At 53.3% G+C, this 16,788-nt stretch overlaps 2 protein-coding genes across 2 annotated transcripts in view; both read right to left on the bottom strand.

The window, feature by feature from the left end:
- LOC141497082 (uncharacterized) overlaps positions 1-16,788 on the bottom strand; it is an 857,774-nt gene that overhangs the window by 214,698 nt on the left and 626,288 nt on the right. The window lies entirely within an intron of this gene.
- Positions 501-16,300, bottom strand: ADORA2A (adenosine A2a receptor). The gene is made up of 3 exons (XM_074199796.1): positions 14,626-16,300; positions 3,931-4,590; positions 501-1,801 (listed from the first exon to the last, which is right to left on the bottom strand). The coding sequence occupies exons 2-3, from the start codon at positions 4,266-4,268 to the stop codon at positions 940-942; spliced, it is 1,200 nt and encodes a 399-aa protein (XP_074055897.1). The 5' UTR covers positions 4,269-4,590; positions 14,626-16,300; the 3' UTR covers positions 501-939.

The following is a 16,788-nucleotide window of genomic DNA, read 5'->3' as shown; positions in this document are numbered from 1 at the left end:
TAGGCTACAGCGTGGACCAAGAAGGGAAAGCTGCCAGGCTCTTGGTGTGACCCTGGGCTTCATCCTGGGATTTGGCCACAACCTTCCTCAAAGTCCAAGGAGAGCCCAGGCTTTGGGGCATGATCCCGACCTCAAGCCTTGGGTTTGAGTCTTCCCTGTGCTCACGGCCATATGAGCTCAAAAGGGCTTTTAGACTCCCAGGACTTCTGTTCAGATGGCAGGGGGCAGAGTTGCCCCCTCCTCCCTCTAGTGAAGCTCAGGGAGCCTGCCAGGACAGGAGGTTGGTGGAAGAGTAGACCAGAGGCTCAAAGTCCTCTAGGCCCGGGAATTAGGAGAAGGGCTATCTATCCCCAAGGGGGTACCTCTCCCAGGATGCCCCACCCAGCTAGAATGGGGTAGGCTCTGAGGCCTCAGGGGTCATCGCCTCTGGGTGAGTCAAGGATATCACGCAACTCAGCTGGGGCAGGGGCGCAGACACACGGACCTCAATGTCACATGATCCCATTTAATTCTGTCTCAAAAACAAACATTCCCTGTGGCCATTTGGCCAGACAGAAGTTCCCCAAGGACTCCACAGACCCAGGGCCAGCCTGGCCTCCCCATGCACTTCCCTGCCCACCCATGCCCACTCCCTCCCTAGCATAGCCCATATCAGTCCTCTCTATGGATCTGAGGGCCAGAGGCAGGGAGATCCCCAGGGACACCTCTGCGGCAAGCCCAGGACATCCAGGAGGGCACCTCTGGGGGGGGGGGGTCTCCCCTGAAGACCACCCAGCTCCCTGTTCGCTAGGCACAGTCCAGGTCACCAAAGCAGAACTCAGTTTGTTTGGTTGTTGGCAAGTCCCAGGCTCACTCAAGAGGGCTGCTTGAGGTCCCCCGATCCCTCGCTGGGACCCCAGAGGGTCAAAGATTCTCTCTCAGCAGAATCCGTGGTCAATGTCAGGAGATACCAGCCAGTGGAGGCCCCTCCGGGTCAGGGCTTGTGGAGTGAGATCCCGGCAGCTGGAGGCTCAGGAGCTCCATGTCCTGGTGGCCTCGCCCATCTCTCCGGCTACTGCCCTCTGCCTCCTGGGCCAGGAGTGCCCTGCCCGGGCGGGGTGTGCTTCCGTTGGCCCAGATGCCGGTGCCGTGCCCGTTGAGCCGGAGGCTGATGCGCTCCTGCCCTTGGCCACAGTCCCGGCTGTGTGGAGTGGAGGCCCGGGCCACATGACTGCGAAGGATCTTGCGGAAAGTGTGGCGGAACTCCCGGATGCGGTAGGCATAGATGAGAGGGTTCACCACGGAGTTGGTGTGTGACAGCACAATGGCCAGGTACATGAGCCAAGGTGGAGCGTGGTGGCACTGCTTGCAGAAGAAGGTGAAGCAGTTGATGATGTGCAAGGGCAGCCAGCAGACGGCAAAGAGGCCCACGATGATAGCCAACGACTTGGCCGCGTGCACCTCCTTCTGCAGTGTGGAGCGTGAGCGCTCGCCCACCACCGGCTTGCTCTCCATCTGCTTTAGCTGCCGCCGGGCCGCCATGAAGATGCGCAGGTAGATGCCCAACATGAGCAGCAGAGGCAGCAGCACGCACACGAAGAAGTTGTAGTAGACCATGTAGTCCATGGGGACCACCTTCTCAAAAAGGCATGGCATCTGGGGGCTGCTACAGCCTCCACGAGCGTGACTGTTATTGGCCTCTGCCACAGCCTCCTTAAACTTGTTCCAGCCCAGCATGGGTGTCAGGCCGATGATGAAGGACAGCACCCAGCAGATGGCGATGATGCCCTTGGCCCGAGTGCCTGTCACCAAGCCATTGTACCTGGGGGAGGAAGGAAGAGAGGTCACGACCTCTGTCCAAGAGAAGGTCGCATCTAACCCTCTCCAACACCGGCATTGATTCAATCCACTATCTGATCTTACCCTGTCTAGTGTGCAAAGTCCCAGACAATGTGAGCAGGCTAGGACCACCTCTCTTGGGGACCTAAGGGACCAGCATCTTCAGGGAAAAAAACCCACCAAGATCTGGTACAGGTGAGGATGGGGCTGCAGTCACTAGAGATTCTATGAGCCAGAGGTGAAGAGGGAAAGTACACCAACCTGGGGGGGGGGGCAGTTGAGGCAAAGATGGGGAGGCACCCACAAGCCAGATAAGTGGGCAAAAAGGCCTGCAGTGATGGACAACGACTTGACTGTGTGCACCCCCTTCTTTTTTTTTTAAGGTTTTTGCAAGGCAAACAGGGTTAAGTGGCTTGCCCAAGGCCACACAGCTGGGTCATTATTAAGTGTCTGAGACCAGATTTGAACCCAGGTACTCCTAACTTGAGGGCCAGTGCTTTATCCACTGCACCACCTAGGCACCCTGTGCACCCCCTTCTGCAGTATGCACCTCCTTCTCCATCCTCCTATGGTTAGCCTATGGTTAGCCCAGGCTGGACCCAGTTACTCACCTAGGCTTCCAACTCTGGTCTCTTTCTCTTAAAAAATCTCAGGACAGTCTCATCTTCCTCAGAACCACAGAATTAGAAATTTCAGAGGGATGTGAGTGACCTCTAGTCCCACTCTGACCTCCCAGAATCCCCACAACTAGCAGACTGTCCAGATTTTTTTTTTAAAAGGAAGAGAACAACTTTTGAACTCCAGGCCAGTGACCTTGGCTTTTATTCCTAGGAAAATTCTAAAGTAGCTCATTAAAGAGGCAGTTGGTGAACATGAAGAAAGGGCAGGTGGGTTGTGCAGAGAACCTAGCTGGCTCAGCAAGCACAGTTAGGCCAGATTGAACCCATTTTCTTATTGGCCAGAATGATTAACCTAAGAAGATGGGGCAAAAGGGGTGCTTAGAGTTTCCCTCAATTTTAGCAACACTTTTGAGAAAGCATCTCCTACTGGTCTTAGGGAGACTGGCTACTAACACTAGGCCTCAGAATTGTTGGGCTGGCCAGCCCCAAAGGGGACATGTTAATAGTTCGGGGTCAATCGGGCAGGAGGTCTCTGATGGTGTGCCCTAGGAATTAGTGCTTAGCACAGGGCTGGTGACCATTTTATCGACGACTTGGATAAAGGCAGAGATGGTGTGATTGGGCAACCTGCAGGTGACACTAGCCTGCAAGAGACAATTAAAACACCAGGTGACAGAGGCAAGATCCAAAACAGGTGGAGTCAAGTAAAATGAAATGAAGTGGACATAAGTGTCAAGTCTTATCCTTGGGTCCAAAAAATCAGCTTCTCAATCAAAAGATAAGGAAGGTCTAGTTAGGGAGACAGTAGTTGGGCTGAAAAACATCTGGAGGTCAGAGGGGTTAGGAAGCGGGGCCAGCAGTGGCAGCCCCCAAGAGCTGTGGGACTCTGGGTCCTACCCCTGGGCCCCATTCAGAGGTGTCCTCCTCTGCCCTGGTCAGGCATACCCTGAAGTTCTGGGCTCATTTTGGGGCTCACTGTTGGCTGGGGAAGGACCTTGGGGATGATATCATGGGAGGACTAGTTGAAGTTGATCCTCTCTGGTCTAGGGGACCACAAGAGCTATGTTCAAGTGTCTGAATGCAAAAAACCAGGCTAGACTCTGGTTCAGGAAGAGCCTCTTCTCCACATCCCTGTGTGGAACAGGTGACCCCCAGGAAGTGATGAGTGCCCCTCCCTGGAGGGTCATAAAGGATGCTTATACAGCCCCATCCCATCACACCCCATGCATCCTGTACCCTAACGGTCCCATGTGCTTCTGAGCCTGCTCTTTTTTGGTCCTGAAGCTCTGGGAGTCAGGGATCCCCTAGCTCTGACCACCCAACTTCCTGATAGCGAAAAAGGGACAATCCAATCGTGGGGCAAGCCTCAGCTCCGGAACCTTAAGTCAGCCCTAAAAGGCGGTTCCAGTGGACAAAGACCCATCCTGGGTCAACCAGGGTGGCTCTCCTTTCCTGTCATGGGGATCAGCTGGCAGCAGGCAGAAGCACTCACCTGAGCGGGATGCGGATGGCAATGTAGCGGTCGATGGCAATGGCCAACAGGCTAAAGATGGAGCTCTGAGTGAGGACAAGCACGAAACAAGCGATGAAGAGGCAACCGTAAAAGGCCGCACAGAAGCCAGTGCTGATGGTGATGGCAAAGGGGATGGCAAGCACCCCGACGGCGATGTCCGCGGCCGCCAGAGACACCACGAAGTAGTTGGTGACATTCTGCAAGTTGGTGTTCATCGAGACAGCCCAGCATACTAGCACGTTGCCCAAGACTGCCAACACCGCTATGGCGACCTCCACCACAATGTAGACCACGTCCCAGGATATGGAGAAAGCCATGGTGCTGAGAGACGCAGGAGGGTTGGCTCAGAGTGACTGAGGCCTGGGTCAGCTCAGGGTCCATAGCTGCAGCCCCCGTGCCAGGGCAGCACAGCCTGGAGGCTAGGGAAGGTAGAGGCTCTGGGGGCCCCCCTGCTCTACTCCCCAGCACCTGGGGAATGGAGCCCAACAGGCCAGCATTAAGGAGGGGGGAGCACTTTCCTCACTGCAGAGGTCCCCCAGGTGCCGCAGATGCTTCTTCCGTTCACATGGCCTCGGCTCCAGGAGAAGAGACTGCTTCATGAGTTGGCATGCCTCCTCTACCTCGGAGGGACCTCAGAACCTAGGAAACAAGAAGCCTTATGAAAATCAGAACCATGGGGTGGGCATGTGGAGGGGCCTTTCTGGTCTGATGGTGGCCAACTGCCATGGCTCAACTGGAGGCTGAGGTAGATACGGCCACCCTAGGGACTCATGAGCCTGGCTGGGTGAGCTTAGGATCAGTTATCACAGGGGGCAGGCGGCTTGGGAATTCTCTAAACCAAATTGTATTTCACTAAGGTTCTCCCCACTCAAGAAGCTCTTCCTTTCTGCCCCCTCCCAGAGCACCCTATCTGGGCCTTTCTCCCCAGCCCCACTTCCCTGATCATTCGAGACATGATCAGGTCAAGCCCCCTGCCCTCCCTCAGAGAGCTCCCGTGTCGTGTCCCTATTTCAAAGGAGGTGACTGGGGGATGGGGTCCCTCCCTAAGGGGATGCTCAGAATCAGGGAGTATCTTCAGAGCCCAGAGTTGAGTTCTCCTGGGGGGGACAAGCTGCCTTCTTAGCTAAGGCAGAGCCCCAGGGCCTGGGGGAGACCAACGCAGCCCACCAAAGAGGGAGGCAGCAGGGGGTCCTTCCCAGCTTCTCCAGCAGCTGAATGACCTATTCAGGCCAGTCCACTCACAGATTGGGGCATCCATCAGACATATAGCCTCGACTAAGTCACCAGTCTCACAACCAGGTGGCCCCCTGGGGTCTGGGTGTGCATGAGAGCGCCCTTCCCTTTTGACTCTTAGCCTCTAAATCCACACCCACACTCCTCTCTTAGGCTCTAGTAGCTTGGCAAGAGTGTGCACTCCAGGTACCCGAGGAAAAAGCTTTGCAATGACTCTGCTCTGCGCCATTTGAACTAAGGTTTTTTTTTTCTTGGAGCTAATTGAGTCCTCTGGCTCATTGTCAAGGGCAGGCACACTGCTAGGGGCTCTGCAAATTACAATGATCCCCCACAGGGTTACCCTTGGAAACCGAGGTAGCAACTGCCCTTGGGTAGACCCTACCTGCCAGGGCCAGTGGGAGTTAGGGGAGAAACCCATGGTGGAGGGGTTGGGCTGATGTTCAGGAGAACCTCAGGACCTCTATGAGAGGTTAGCTGCAGGAGAGGGGGGTGGGAGGCGACAATAGCTTCCACCAGGAGAGGAGGGAGGCAACTCTGCCCTCTGTGTTGAGAGTCTGCACATCCGGGACTCTTGAAAGAGTGGGAGCTCACTCATTATTCCCCACTATGGAGGGCCCCCTTTCTTCTCCCTTCCCCATCTCTCCCTCCCCCCTCCCCTTCCTCCTCCCTTTTCTTCTCTCCTCCTCCCCTTCACTTCCTTCCCCTTCTTTCCCCCACCTCCTCCAGCAATTGTCCACAAGCCCTGCCTCCCATTCCCCACCCCATGTCTGTTTGCAGGTGTTTCCTTGCACTGCCCTTATCACACACTGGAGAGGCAGATGGGCACACTCGGGCTTTCCTTCATTCTGCCCCTAGGCCTGGAGCCTGGGGTAGACCATGCTCATAGCCTGGGAGCCGGAGCACTAATGACAGCTTTTCAGGCTGCTCTCCTGGAGATGAGGGGGCAACAAAGTCCCCTGGGGAGACTACCGAAGGGTGGGAGGGCTCACTGGAGGGAAGTTCATGCCTTTCCTTCTGAGGGTCCCATCACAACTGAGCGCTCAGCACTGGACAGTTTACAAAACTTCTGTCCACCAGCCCTCTGAGCTCCCAAGATTGTGGGTGGGGACCCCAGCATCCTCGGACCTTCTGAGGCCTCAGTGAGCATCCACAGCCATCCAGGGCTCCTCCCTGCCAGCTTGGCAGTCCCACAAAGCTGTCCCCAAGACAAAGATACCCCACCTGCTCCTAGGCCATCAGGTCCTCCCACACCACTGATTGGGAACCCAGCATTACCACTGTTCAAACTGTTTGTTCTCCAGGCTCCCACTACCTTCTCCTTGTTCAGCATCACATTCAGCACCCCCCCCCCACCAAGTCCCCTTTACAGGCAGCCCTTCGTCAATCTGCCCCGCAGCACCTGCTCCATGGGAACAAACCTTCCACCTTAACTCTTTCCACACTTAACTCTTCTTCCTTCTTTCTCTGGTTCTCTCGGAGTCCACCCTGGTCACTCTCTGCACCCTAGGACTTTTGTTGCCTCCCTTTGCACCTCCCTCAACCACCTCTTCTCTGGGAAGCCATTGATGCCCCTCCTCCCCAGTCACTCCAGTGCTTCTGCTGACCTCCAGGGTGATCCCGGACTCTCTCCCTTTCTCAGTGAGCTCAGTGTCCGGCTACCAGTCCTAGCCGTCTGCCCACCCCACCTCCCGCCCTCCTGCTGGGGCACTTCAGCCCTATGTGGAGGTCCCTCCAACATGCTCATCTCACCCCCTCCTATCCTCAATCTAGACATTATCTGCAAACCTCCAAGTTCATGAACTCTCCAATTCTCTTTTAGGTGCCTCCTTCACCCTCACTCCTCTCTGAGGCCCCCCTACATTCTGCCCTCTTGAGTACTTGGAGAATTTCAGACCCAGGTCCATACTTTCTCTTCGGTCTACAATCCCTTCTTATTTCAGGATGATTCTTTACTGGCCTCAGTCTTGGATCACTCCCTTCCCTACTAAAGTTGAGTTTTCACTTCTCAAGTCCTGCTACAGGAAGAGGGGACAGTCAGACTCTGTGCTGACTCCCCCCTCACATCTGGGCCCTTCTGGACATCTCTGTCCCCACCTCCTCCTCTCCTCATGCCCCATGTCCTCCTCCACGATCTGACCAAGGCTGACTCTTCTACGTAGGGCCCCTTCCATCCTTCCTCCTCCCCAAGAGCCCCTTTATTTTTATATTTTTTTATTTTTGAGATTTTTTCCAAGGCAATGGGGTTAAGTGGCTTGCCCAAGATCACATAGCTAGGTCATTATTAAGTGTCTGAGGTCGAATTTGAACCCCGGTCCTCCTGACTCCAGGGCCAGTGTTCTATCCACTGCGCCACCTAGCCGCTCCCCCAAGAGCCCCTTTAAAAGGGTTTTCTTCCTAACTCTGCATTTTCATCCAATTCTCCAAGCATCAGTGGTGGAGATCCTGTGGTGCCCTCCCTTTCATCGACCTTTTATGTTCTGTCTTGCCCCATTCAATTGTAACCTCCTCAAGGGCAAGGGCTTTCTTTTTATTTGTATTCCCCAGCATTTAGCATAGTGCCTAGGCCAAATATTTATTGACCTTTGACCATCTCCTCTAGTACATCCAGACAACCCCCTGACACCCCCCCCTCTCATTTTTGGAACTGTTTCCACATGACTGCCCTCTCTTGCTCCCCACCAGGCATCCTCTCACTTCCATTTTGTGCTTAAACTTTTTTGATAAGAAAATCTGCAATAGACAATTGGCTTCTCTTCTGGGAGGATCTCTGGTCCATTTCACCCCTGTGCATCTCTGGTCCATTTCACCTCATCTGGTCCATTTCACCTCCTGCATCTCTGGTCCATTTCACCTCCTGCATCTCTGGTCCATTTCACCCCTGTGCATCTCTGGTCCATTTCACCTCCTACATCTCTGGTCCATTTCACCTCTGCTACATCTCTGGTCCATTTCATCTCCTGCATCTCTGGTCCATTTCACCTCCTGCATCTCTGGTCCATTTCACCTCCTACATCTCTGGTCCATTTCATCTCCTGCATCTCTGGTTCATTTCACCCCTGTGCATCTCTGGTCCATTTCACCTCCACATCTCTGGTCCATTTCACCTGTGCTGCATCTCTGGTCCATTTCACCTCCTGCATCTCTGGTCCATTTCACCTCCCCATCTCTAGTCCATTTCACCTCTGTTGCATCTCTGGTTCATTTCACCTCCTACATCTCTGGTCCATTTCACCTCCTGCATCTCTGGTCCATTTCACCTCCCCATCTCTAGTCCATTTCACCTCCACATCTCTGGTCCATTTCACCTCTGTTGCATCTCTGGTTCATTTCACCTCCTACATCTCTGGTCCATTTCACCTCCTGCATCTCTGGTCCATTTCACCTCCCGCATCTCTGGACCATTTCACCTCCCCATCTCTAGTCCATTTCACCTCCACATCTCTGGTCCATTTCACCTCCTACATCTCTGGTCCATTTCACCTCCTGCATCTCTGGTCCATTTCACCCCTGTGCATCTCTGGTCCATATCACCTCCACATCTCTGGTCCATTTCACCCCTGTGCATCTCTGATCCATTTCACCTCCTACATCTCTGGTCCATTTCACCTCCACATCTCTGGTCCATTTCACCTCCCGCATCTCTGGTCCATTTCACCTCTGCTGCATCTCTGCTCCATTTCACCCCCAGACATCTCTGGTAATTTCATCTGGGTAACTTCTCTCTAATCCACCCCCTTCTCTACCCTCATCTACTCAAATATGGACTGCTACAGTGGCAGATGGTGGATCTTCCTCTTCAGTCTCTATTCCCTCCAGAACATCCTCTAGTCAGGCACTAAAGTGACTTTTAAAAGAGAAGCTCCTCTGACCTCAGACACTTAACAGTCACCTAGCTGTGTGACTTTGGGTAACTCAACCCCATTGCCTTGCCAAAAAAAAACTTTTAAAAAAAGGAGACCAATCCTGTAATCCCCATCCAGTGGCTTTCTCTTGCCTTCAAGAGCCCTTGGTAATCAGAACTCAACCATCATTTACCCACTGCTCACCTCATATGCCATGTTCCAGTCAAATTGGCCTGTCAGCCTCCATCTCTCATCTCCATGCCTTGACATGGACTATGTTTCATGTCTTTCCTCCTCACTCACTCACTTTTCTTAGGATTCCCTAACTTCCTTCAAGACACAGATCAAAGGTTCCCTCCTCCCTGAAGCACTTTCCTCACCCCTTCCAGGATTCCCCTGGAAATTACTTGGTATACATATGGCTTTGGATTTCCTATGATCATGTCATCTGACCTTTAATCACCAGGAGAACATCGGCTCCCAGTGGGCAGGGGCCGCTGCCATTTTTGTTCTTGTCTCCTTAATCCCTCACATAAGAACTGGAACACAGGCAGGTATTCAAGGCTTGTTGCATCTTGCCAGCCCCCAGCCCTGCCCCACCCCCAAGTCCTTCTCTAGTCTGGCTGCCTCCACTAGAGAATCTGATTCCCAGACTAGCTTTGGAAGAGCCTTAGAACATAGCAGGGTCCCACTTACTGGGACCTTGGTTACCCTCTAGCCCTGCCCTCTTACTTTGAAAAGGCAAAACTGAGGCATTGCAGAGATGAGCCCAGAGTACTGCCCCCATGCCCACCTCCATCACCAGAAAGATCAAGTCTCTGTCACTCTACCCTACCCTGCTCCCATAGAGGGCACTATTCCATTGGATATCCTGCCTTTTTCTATAGAGAGTCTGGCATACCCTTGGTCCTTTGCTATCCCATATTAAGCCTTGTGGACCTTTCTCTGCCAGTACATTGTGTGGCAGAATCTGAGGGGACAGAAATTTAACCCCCATTCAAATGCCTGGCAAGTGGTCACTCAAAATGAAGACCCCCCCCCCCCAAGGAGGAGAGAACCTACTGCTTCCAAGGGTAAGCCATCCTCCACTGATTGTCTAGCCTAAATCAGCCTTGGCAGCTGCCAGCAGTGGCATATCACCTTTAGGCTGGGTGAGTTCTGATCCTTCTGCTCTTATGTCTCACCCAAGCTAGGTTGAAAACAGTGATTCCAGTTACCCCCATTTTTTCTTGTGCTAACTTCTTAGATCCCTCACTCCCCTTCCCCTTTTGGAGGTCAAGCTCAGGAAAGAAGCCTGGATCTCGGATTCCCTTCCCCCCAGAACTCCAGGTCCTCCATTCTAAATAAAGTGTCTGCCCTCCTTGGCTATTCTCCAACTTGGCTTCCCCCATCAAACCTTCCTGCCTTGAAAAGTGTCTTGTGCCTGGTGACCCATATCAGGGCTCAAGGACCTGGAGTCCAAAGCCCAGAAGGGAAGGAGGCAGCTCTTCGCAGCATCTCAAGGCATCCAGCCTAGCTTAGCCCTGGCCACCAGCCTACCTCCCCTGAGCACTCCTGGTAGTGGGTTAGGAAATAGTGCCTGAGGCAAGAGGGGTTGCAATGGGTGTCAAACCTCAAATGTGGAAGAGCTAAAGTGACTTAAAGGGGAAAAGTAGACCTAGGAACTCTAAGCCTGATCCCAAGGAACCCTTGAGAAACCCCAGCAAGAACCCCAGTCCTGGGGTGGCTAGGTGGTGAGTGAATAGAGCACCAGCCTTGGAGTCAGGAGTACCTGGGTTCAAATCCAACCTCACACACTTAATAATTACCTAGCCGTGTGGCCTTGAGCAAGCCACTTAACCCCATTGCCTTGAAAAAATCTAAAAAAAAAAACCCAGTCCTTGGTCCCATTCAGAGCCTTGACTAGGCTCTTGACTGACCTAAAGAACTTCGAATACCAGAACTGGTAACCCTTACCCTACATCATTTTTTCTTGGGCATCAGGAAGTTGGAGAGGGGTAAGGAGGATATGAAGGATGTGAGGGTCATTGACCAGAGGTCAGCACCCAGGACAAGTGCCTCATGTCCCTAATTCTTTGCTCTGTCTTGGAGAGACATGGGAGTGGAGGACCCCTGATTACTACCAGGTCACTGTTAAGCTTTCCTTCAGAAATTAATCCCTTGGGGCGGCTAGGTGGCGCAATGAATAGAGCACTGGCCCTGGAGTCAGGAGTACCTAAGTTCAAGTGTGGCCTCAAGACACTTAATTACCTAGCTGTGTGGCCTTGGGCAAGCCACTTAACCCCATTGCCTTGCAAAAAAATCTAAAAAAAAATAAATTAATCCCAGAATCATGTGTCCTGGTTAGGAAAGGAAATTGAGCCTGCACAAGGGGATGTTTCCCCACCAGCCTTGGATGGAGCTGTGGAGAGGTTTGATGTGTAAGGAGAGGGACCAGACGTGTCCCATAAACATGGGAGTCAATAGAAGTGGCTATGGGACTTTTAACTAAGATACTCTCCTGTAGCTCATGTGCTCCCTCCAGACACCAGGGTGAATTTGAATCTGAGCATAGAAGGGGAGTCAGGTGCCCTGTTCCTGGGCTGTTCTGAATGTCAGTCAGCTTGACTTGGCCCCTGTCTGAGTCTGGGCTCTTGGCCTGAGGAGTAGCCTGGAAGACTGGTCCTATTTCAGCCTGGTCACTCTCTGCCCACTCCATTTCCCCTGCTTCCTTAACAGTTCAGGGCTGTGTGATTCTGGTGAAGGTAGAAATCACTGCCCCCACTTCACAAAGGAGGGAACCAAGGTTCTGCTGTGTTCCTTTCAGCATTACTGGGATAGCCCCCCAGACTACAGGAATCACAGAGGATGGGATGGGAAGCCAAATGGTAGGCCAAGACCCACAGGCAGGATGTAGGGGGGAGGGTGGGAAACAGACACAGGAGACAAGTGCCGGGGACAACAGTAAGACTGTCTGACCCTGGCGACTTCCGGCCTGGATCTAGAAAGGTGGGTCAGATGGCTGCTCACAAGTCTGAAGTCCTGAAAATGTTCTCTGGGCAGGAGATGGGTGTGTGGAAGCCTGGACTCACCCATCAGCTTCCTCCTCAAGGCCCTTTCCCAAGGGTCTCCCTCCAGGTGAATGAGGGGCTCCTGGTCATAAGAAAAATCCTTCTTCATGCCTGTCTGTCCCCCAGCTTAGCCTCAAAGCTGCCTCTACTCCAGTCTTTGGTCTCCAGGTCATCAGCTAGAGTCCTTTCCACACGCTCCAGTCATTCCAGGAAGACCCCCTGAAAACCATTCAACTCTCCTACCCATTTCACAGAGGAGGCAACCAAGGCCTGGTGAAAGGACCCACAGCTTCCCAGCCCATTTCTGACCCTCAGAAGCTCTGGGACAGTTACCTGTTGTCTCTGAACCTGGCTTTCCTCAGCTTTCAAGGGGGGACCATAAATACAGTGTTCCTCTTAAAGAAGAAACAATAACAGAGCCCCTGCCCATGGGACAGATAAGTGTCTGTGAGGGAATGTCCCTTCCCTAAATACATGCTCCTGCTTCTCCTAGAATCCCAAAACCATGTGGCTCCCCCCCATGCAGATATCAAGGTCACCTTTCCCAGTCACACTTTCACCTCACCACAAAAGGGTCAAGTTATAGTGGGGGGGGGTTAGCCTTTCCCCTTTATCCTCTACTCAGCAAGCTTCCCTTCCCACCCCACCCCCTCCACCATCTCTCTGGTCTCTTGTCTATCTTTCTGAACATATACCTAAAATAATCTTCCTGAGCTGCTTTTGCCCTCAGCTATCCCCTCCCTAGCTCCTCCAGTTCCAATACAGTCCAATTCCTTCCTTTCTCCATCCAACATCTGAAAACTTCTAACATCTGTAGGAAGGATCTATAGAGGCAGGAAAACAGACTGGGATAGGGCAATGTACTGCTTTTACAATACTCTTATTTGATCAGAATCAAATAAGCTGGTCAGGAAAGAAAGGTTTGGGTGAACCAATGATGAACTATGGGGGAGAGGCCCCAAAAGTGGGGCTGCTGAGAAAGGGTGCCCCATCCTCTTAGGTCCTAAGGCCCCCAGTCTAGAGATCATCCCAGGCTCCTCTCTCAACCTCCATCAGATCCAATGTGGTGCCAAGGTCCATTTCACCCTTATCTCCTGTCCATTTCACCTCCCCCATCCCTGGTCCATTTTACCTCCTGCATCTCTGGTCCATTTCACCTCCTGCATCTCTGGTCCATTTCACCTCCACATCTCTGGTCCATTTCACCTCCTGCATCTCTGGTCCATTTCACCCCTGTGCATCTCTGGTCCATTTCACCTCCTGCATCTCTGGTCCATTTCACCTCCTGCATCTCTGGTCCATTTCACCTCCCCATCTCTGCTCCATTTCACCTCTGCTGCATCTCTGGTCCATTTCACCTCCTGCATCTCTGGTCCATTTCACCTCCCCATCTCTGCTCCATTTCACCTCTGCTGCATCTCTGGTCCATTTCACCTCTGCTGCATCTCTGGTCCATTTCACCTCCTGCATCTCTGGTCCATTTCACCTCCTGCATCTCTGGTCCATTTCACCTCCTGCATCTCTGGACCATTTCACCTCCCACATCTCTGGACCATTTCACCTCTGCTGCATCTCTGGTCCATTTCACTTCCCACATCTCTGGTCCATTTCACCTCTGCTACATCATCCCTGGTCCATTTCACTCCACTACACCTTTCACTACACCCTTTGGCAGCAGCTCCCTGCAACAGCCCCTTCTCCTCTGACTCTGCCTCCACTCAGATACAGCCCCTCACTGCTTCACAGTTGGACAATAGCTGCCTCAGTCTCTCCTTGCTTCAGTTCCTCCTTCATTCAGCATCCAGAGTGAACTCCCCAAAACACAGGTCTGCCATGTCACTTCCCTACTTAATAACCTTCAGTCTCTTCCTATGGCCTCCAGGAAGTAAGAGAGATGCCTCTATTCTTTCCCTCCCACATTCAAAGCCTTCAAAACCCAGTGTCAACCTGGCTTTCCAGCTGATCACACATTGCTCCTCCTAGCCATTCTGTGTATATAGTATGGCTCTTTGTGGATTTGTTGTCACCCCCACCCCCATAATCTCCTTAAGGTCACAGACTATATGTTTCTGGTTTTTCTTTGTACCCAGGGATTCAGATGAGGACCTGGTACACAGTCTGAGTTTAAGGAAGACTTGCTGCTGAGTTGACAACAGGATTATTCCATCTTGAAGAGATGGTCAGCCTTTGGTAAAGTGGAAAAGAGGTGCAGACCCTCCGCCCTCACCCTTCCCAGAGGTAGCACAGCTGGATGGATGGACTTGGATGGTTAAACAGTCAGACCTGCTCAGAGTTTTTTTGGTTCCATGTCAGTATGGCAGGAAGTCTCCAGGGAAGGGCCCCAGGGATCTGTACTACTGAATACTTTTATCCAATGACTTGGAGCAAGGCATGGATGAAAGGTTCATTCAGTGTGGTGATATCATGAAACTGAATGGGATCACTAAAATATTAAGTGCCAGTCAGGATCCCCAAAACCCTCAGCAGGTTCAAGCACTAGGCCAAGTCTAGTAAGATAAAATGCCATAGTTCTCAATGGAAAGGCTTACCCATTTTTGAAGTACAGGATGGGAGAGGTCTGAGGCAACCACAAGTTCACTAGGAAATAACAGATTGTAGTGTGACCATCAAAAACCCAATGCAAGTTGGGCAGCATGGGGAGGAGTCTCCAAGCCTAGGAAGGGGAAAGAGGTCTGACAAGAGAGTAGGGAAGGATTTGGTGTGGGACATTTAGCATGGAGAGGTCTGAAGGGATGGCTGTGTGGGTGGGGGAGATCCATGATGGTTTTGCTCAGGTACCAAATCCAGAGGATCAAGTCCCAGGAGAAGATCCCTAGCATTCTCCCAGTCACCACCATGACTTCCTTTGGTCCTCCCTGCCCCCCAACACTGTCAGCCATTCTTTTACCTGAGACACTCCTCCCTCAGCTTCAGCCTCCCCTCCTCTCCTATCTCTCTGACTGTGCTTTCCTGTCTCCTTAAATTCCCCACATCCTCTTCCTTATCCTTTGGCATTGTCTCCCCCACTCCGCAGCCTCTATCCTCCGCCTCTCTTCCCTCTCTGCTGGCCACAGATCTCCATCTCCAGCCTTGACCTCTCTTTCACTGGTTCACCCCACTGGCTGCTGGCTGGATTCTCACCTCTCCATGACCGGGCCCCGCCACCCCATCCCACTGCCTGCTCTCCTGAGCCAGCTTCCCTTCTCCTTCTCCGGATCCTCTCCATCTTCTGCATTCTAACTCTGGGCCGGCTGGCTCCGATGATGGCCTCTTCCTTCTTTCCAGTCTTTGTTCCCACTGCTTCCCATGCTTCTGAGGTCCCCCACTCTACTCACTTGCTAGATTTCTTACCACTCCACCCTGAGCTGCGCTGTGGACCAAGTGGCCAGAGCCCGAATCCTTCCCAGGAGTCTGCTGACAGCTCATGGGCTGCTATCAGGGGCTATGCCTGGACTTCTGCCCTGGGTCTTGCTGGATACTGGCCTCTAGCCTCCTTCAGTTCTGCCTGAATCCTGTCCTGGCCCCCTTAGAATCCAACTTCCTGCTCCCATAGCTAGACAAAAAGCTCCCCCCCCCCCCCCCAGGGAACCGACTCGTTCGGGCTGTCTATCCTGTTCATTCATCTAGCTGTCCATCGTTGGGGCCACACGGGGGCTCCCAGCTCTGGGTCGGGGGATCATAGGAAAAGGGCTTCCTGGGACTTCTTGGCTGGCCGGCAGGGTGGAGGGGGGCTGGTTCAAGTCCCAGCCCAGGCCATTTTCCTCACTTGCAGTTTCTCCCAGTCATCATCTGGAAATGAATTGGGGGAAGGGAAGGGGGGGGGGAGACCTGAGTTCCCAGGGAGGCCAGACTAAGCCCCCTTAACCCTCCATCATGCCGGGGGGGGGGCATTGGATGCCCCACTCCCCATGCCATTGAGCAGGTCAGTAAGAAAACAGACCCCCTGAAGGTCTGTGCTGTCCAGGCGGCCAGAAAGGGCAGGAAGAGATTGGGGAGCAGCCAGTCACACCCTAACAACCAAAAGAGAGGAAACTAAGGCTCAGTTTGGAGATAGCCCAAAGGGTCACCTCAGTCTGGGGTGGGGGGAGAAGGGAGCTCAGCTTAGAAAGTCTTTGGGCTCCCTCCCTCCCTCCCTTCTTACCTTCCCCCTAAATCCTTACTGCTTTTGTGGAGGCAGGAAAGGGCTGGGGGAGGATCACAAAGAAGGGGGGGGTCTTTGTCTGACCTCCCTGACCCTTGCTTCTCTCAGAGGCTCCCAGCTTGCCCTGGGGCCCAGGAGGGGCCCAGAGACCCTAAGGTCTTCCCTCATAGCAATACGCCCCCACCCCACCTCCTGCAGCTCCCAGCTGACCTACCTGGGTCTCAGTTTCCTTCTTACGAAGAAGGGGGTCCCACGGACCCATTAGACAGATCCCAGGAGACTTTGGAGGGGGAGGGCCAGGGGGAGGAAGGTGCGGGTGCCTGCCGGACCTTCCCAGCCTTCTGGCAAGCCAAGATGGGGGGAGTCGAGCCCCCTCCCTCTCCAGAGCTGCCTGCCACCGCCACTGGCTCAGAACCCCCAGATTCCCACACTATCCCCCCTTGTAGCTCGGATTCCTGCTGCGGGAGTGGGAGGAGTGCCTTCTTCGGGGACCCCCCCCCCGGCTCCTAGGCGTTGTGGGGGGACCGGGACGGCGGGGCGGGGGCCCAGCGATGCCCGGGCAGGAGGAGGG

This window comes from Macrotis lagotis, chromosome X (assembly GCF_037893015.1).
Source record: "Macrotis lagotis isolate mMagLag1 chromosome X, bilby.v1.9.chrom.fasta, whole genome shotgun sequence".
Lineage (NCBI taxonomy): Eukaryota > Metazoa > Chordata > Mammalia > Peramelemorphia > Peramelidae > Macrotis > Macrotis lagotis.
Note: the sequence above shows the minus strand (reverse complement) of the source record. Positions and strands in the feature narration are given on the sequence as shown.